Source organism: Myotis davidii, unplaced genomic scaffold (genome assembly GCF_000327345.1).
Source record: "Myotis davidii unplaced genomic scaffold, ASM32734v1 scaffold88, whole genome shotgun sequence".
Classification (NCBI taxonomy): Eukaryota; Metazoa; Chordata; class Mammalia; order Chiroptera; family Vespertilionidae; genus Myotis; species Myotis davidii.
In genome coordinates, this window is record NW_006300377.1 from 5,178,580 (window position 1) to 5,182,992 (window position 4,413).

The window sequence follows — 4,413 nt, forward strand, 5'->3', positions numbered from 1 at the left end:
GTGAGCACACCTGCTGGGTAACCAGGAAGGTTTCCCAGGGGATCAGCCATGGGATGGAGCTTTCGGGGGGTAGGGGGTGATTACAAGCAGAGAGGAGGTGGGGAAGGACACAGTCTGAGTGAAGGCCTTGGGCCTGAGTGGGATGCGGAGCAGCTGCTGAGAGGTAGACTGGAAGAGAGGGCTGGGGCTGGATTGCACATGGCCTAGATTAGTCCTGGCTTTGCTGAATCACCTGAGACTGGTCATGTCTCTTCTCTGGGTTTCAGTTTCGCCATCTGTCAAATGGGAGGGTGGGCCTAGAATCACTGGTTTTCAGCTTTATCAGACCGATTCTCTACTTCTCATAACAAATAATTTGTAACGTCTCAAAGACAGAATGACTTTTTAATAATTTTAAGTATATATAATATGTAAAATATATATATACATATACATGCGTATATACACACTGACTATAATTTATACTAATAAAAGGGTAATATGCTAATTAGACTGGGTAGACTGACCATCTTCCGGATGTCCGACTTCCTTCCGGACAAAGCCATGGTGGTGGGTGCCAAGGCAGAGGCAGTTAGGGGCGATCAGGCCGGCAGGGGAGAGCAGTTTGGGGCAATCAGGCAGACAGGCAGAGGCAGTTAGGGGAGATCAGGCCCGCAGGCAGGTGAGCAGTTAGGAGCCAGTGGTCCCAGATTGCAAGAGGGATGTCCACTGGGATTGGGCCTAAACCAGCGGTCAGACATCCCTCAAGGGGTCCCTGATTGGAGAGGGTGCAGGCTGGGCTGAGGGAACCACCTCCCCCCCGCCCCCCACACGAATTTCGTGCACCGGGCCACTAGTATATAATGTAAAGGAAAAGCAGAAGGAAATTATCTGTAATAAAATGTTGTGTATGTCACTATGTAAATGTTCACTCACAACCACACTAGAAGACATAATGAAGTAGTCAGGTAAAACACCATTCTGACTCAAATGCAGCCGGAACAGGTAGGTTATATCAGTCAGTGGCCTTGTTCTTAAAGATATAGTTTCCAAAAACTATGTGAACAATTCTCAGTGAAGATTTTTTTTAAAGTATATATTTTTATTGATTTCAGAGAGGAAGGGAGAGGGAGAGCTAGAAACATCAATGGTGAGAGAGAATCATTGATCAGCTGCTTCCTGCATGCCTCGAGTCCACAACCTGGGCATGTGCTCTGCCTGGGAATCAAACCATGATCTGGTTCATAGGTTGATGCTCAACCACTGAGCCACACTGGCTGGGCCTCAGTGAAGTTTTAAACAAAACACACTTAGTCTTTCCTCAGTTTGCATGGTAGTTGTATTCCAAAATACTCAATATATATTAAAACTGTATAGAAAGTATTGCCTGGTGGAACATTTGAAAATTATTGGTGGGGGTGGCCAGGGGCTGCCCTATGCATTCCATTCAGGGCATTTAACATCCCTGAATCCCATCTTTGAGACAATCCAAACACCTCCCACAAATTTCCAAATCACCCCCTACGGGACTATCCAGCCCTTAGACAATCTTTTAAGCTCCCTTCCAGCTCTGAAATTCTCTAATTCTGGACCTCATTCTGGTTTATTCAACAAACTTTTGTGGAGTGCCCACTATATGGCCCCAGGCACCTTCCCTGAACAAGCAGCATAGCTCGTGCTCCCCTGAGCCAAGTTGACATCTGGGAGGACCTCAGCCTTTACCCTCCCATTTTACAGAAGAGGAAGCTGAGGTCCAGGGAGGCTTGTATTCACATCACACAGCCTCCTGGGGACCAATCAGAATCTGACCCTCCGGGAGGTACCACAGAAAGGGTCCATAGTCTGTTCTCCACTCATGTCTCCCTCCTCCATCCCCTGCAGTGCCAGCCGCGCTGACCCTGGACCCGGGCACCGCCCACCAGCGCCTGATTCTGTCCGACGACTGCACCATCGTGGCCTATGGCAACCTGCATCCACAACCGCTGCAAGACTCGCCCAAGCGCTTTGACGTGGAGGTGTCGGTGCTGGGCTCCGAGGCCTTCAGCGGCGGTGTCCACTACTGGGAGGTGGTGGTGGCCGAGAAGACCCAGTGGGTGATCGGGCTGGCGCACGAGGCAGCGAGCCGCAAGGGCAGCATCCAGATCCAGCCCAGCCGCGGCTTCTACTGCATCGTCATGCACGACGGCAACCAGTACAGTGCCTGCACGGAGCCCTGGACGCGGCTCAACGTCCGAGACAAGCTGGACAAGGTGGGGGTCTTCCTGGACTACGACCAAGGCCTGCTCATCTTCTACAATGCGGACGACATGTCCTGGCTCTACACCTTCCGCGAGAAGTTCCCGGGCAAGCTCTGCTCCTACTTCAGCCCCGGGCAGAGCCACGCCAATGGCAAGAATGTGCAGCCCCTGCGGATCAACACCGTCCGCATCTGATGCCGCGAAGGACACGAAGGCGCCAGGGCCCTGGCCATCAGCAGGAGTCTGTCCAGGGGACAGGAGGCCTGGACTCCCGCGCCGGCCAGCCTGAGATCTCAGGTGGCTGGTCTACCCTTCGGCCTCCCTCTCCTTGTCGGTAAAATGGAGGTTGTGCTCCATGATTCCTAAACCCTCTTCCAGCATTGATGTTCTTTAGCTCTGACCTTGATGGGGATGCATCTTCGGTCCAGGAGTGTGACCTGGCTTCTCCTCAGGGCAGCCCCTGCCCAACCCTCAACCCCATCCTCTCAGGGGCAGGGGGCTGTCTCCCTATCCCTCCCTCCTGCCCGCATGCTCTAACCTCAGGACACGTCAGAGTGGTTGCCAGCAGTTGGCAGCTCGGAAGATACCCAGAACCCTCTTGGGCTCCCAGGCCTAAGACTGTCCCTGACCAAGCTAGTGATGGGCTATTTTACCCGTGACCCCAGCCCACAGTGGACACAGGCAGTAGCTGGACCTAGCGTGGCCTCAGAACCACTCTCCTTCTTCCTCCGGACCGAGAGCGTTATGGTTCTTGCTTTTCCAACTTCTATGCAGGTAAAGACAGTGCTGTGGCCTGTGGACGGCAGCCAATAGCTGAGCCCACGTTGCAGTCACGGAGCCACCACCTTCCTGCCAGCAGGTCTAAAGGCAGGGTGATGGCACACCCCAAGGCAGATGCAGAGCCCAGTAGCCTAAAGACAGCTGCAGGACAAGCATCCCTGATGATGAGGCTTGGATAAGGGTCCAGCCTGACCTCTGTGACAGGCGAGGGCGTGGAGCAGGCTGCAGGGAGCAGCTGTTTTCATCAGGACCTGCGTACTGGAACGGCCTGCTGGCTGGGACCTCTCACCAGGCTTGCTGTTAAGACCCTGATGTCAAAAACAAGAGCTGCTGTCGCTCGTTTAACTGGACAGGATTTATTACCAGGTCCCTGATGGCTTTACAAAACCAGTGGAGGGGCTGAAGGAGCAGGCACTTGGCTGAATTTCCAGGAACAGCTCCCAGCTGCCAGATTCATCGTGTCTCTCCTGACCAGGAACGCTGCTCCCGTGTGCAGGAAACCACTGCCCCCGGAAGCCGCTGACTGCAGAATTGTGCTCCCTCTGCTACGCTTCCCAGCAAGTGGATGTCCTGAGGCCTGCCTTCTCCCTCTCAATTCAGCTCCCAAATCCAAGTCTCCATGAGGGATTCTGTTTGGGGAATTAGAAATCAGATCCAAAACCTTGGCTGCAAGGGAGTCTGGGGAATGCAGTTTTCTTTCTAGCCTCAGCCATACAAAAAGGCCCATTAGAAGGACGTTAGGATGGATGCTGAATAAGCCCACCCATGGTTTTTGCCACGAGTGTGCGTCCAGACCTTGGCTTTGAAGTAGCAGGTTTCCTGCTCCATGCAGAGTCCCTGCCCAGGGGCAGGAGCCCAGCATAGGGGCCTGCAGGACCAGGCTGAAATGTGTCCCCAGCCTTGACTTTTCTTTCTGGGCCTGGGGCCTAGATTCCGAACTTGGAGTCTCTGACCACACCCATCCCAAAGAAGCCAGACGAGCTGAACTTGGGGGGCTCTCACCTCACAACTGCTGCCCACTGGGGCCTCCCATGGCAGGAGGAATCCTCAGTCTCACCCAACCCCTTCATCTACTGGAATCTGGGCCACTCCCAGCAGTATTTTTATTTTAAATGTTGCCCATTTTGTGAGTTATGGTGAATTTGTACTAAATTAAAGTTACAGGATACCAGTGGTCAATTTCTTTCATTTTGACAAACAAAAAGGCCTACCTCTTGTGCCTCAGGCAGTCTACGGACATTAGAATACAGAAAGCACTCTACTGGGTAGCTAGGATTATGCCCATTCTACAGGAGTGGGAAAGTGAGGTTAAGATAGAGGGCATCGCCTACAGTTCCTTGTCCCACATGGGTACGTGATGGAGCATGGGTTAGAACCGAGTTCTGAAGCCACTACTCACATCACACTTACTAGCCAG

The 4,413-nt window shown here is 52.9% G+C and overlaps 1 protein-coding gene across 1 annotated transcript in view; it reads left to right on the forward strand.

The window, feature by feature from the left end:
• TRIM62 (tripartite motif containing 62) overlaps positions 1–4,170 on the forward strand; it is a 26,795-nt gene extending 22,625 nt beyond the window's left edge. Inside the window, exon 5 of the mRNA XM_006777352.2 lies at positions 1,861–4,170. Coding sequence (XP_006777415.1) covers positions 1,861–2,411 — 551 coding nt within the window. The 3' untranslated portion in view covers positions 2,412–4,170. The remainder of the gene's footprint in view (positions 1–1,860) is intronic.
• Positions 4,171–4,413: the final 243 nt, after the last annotated feature.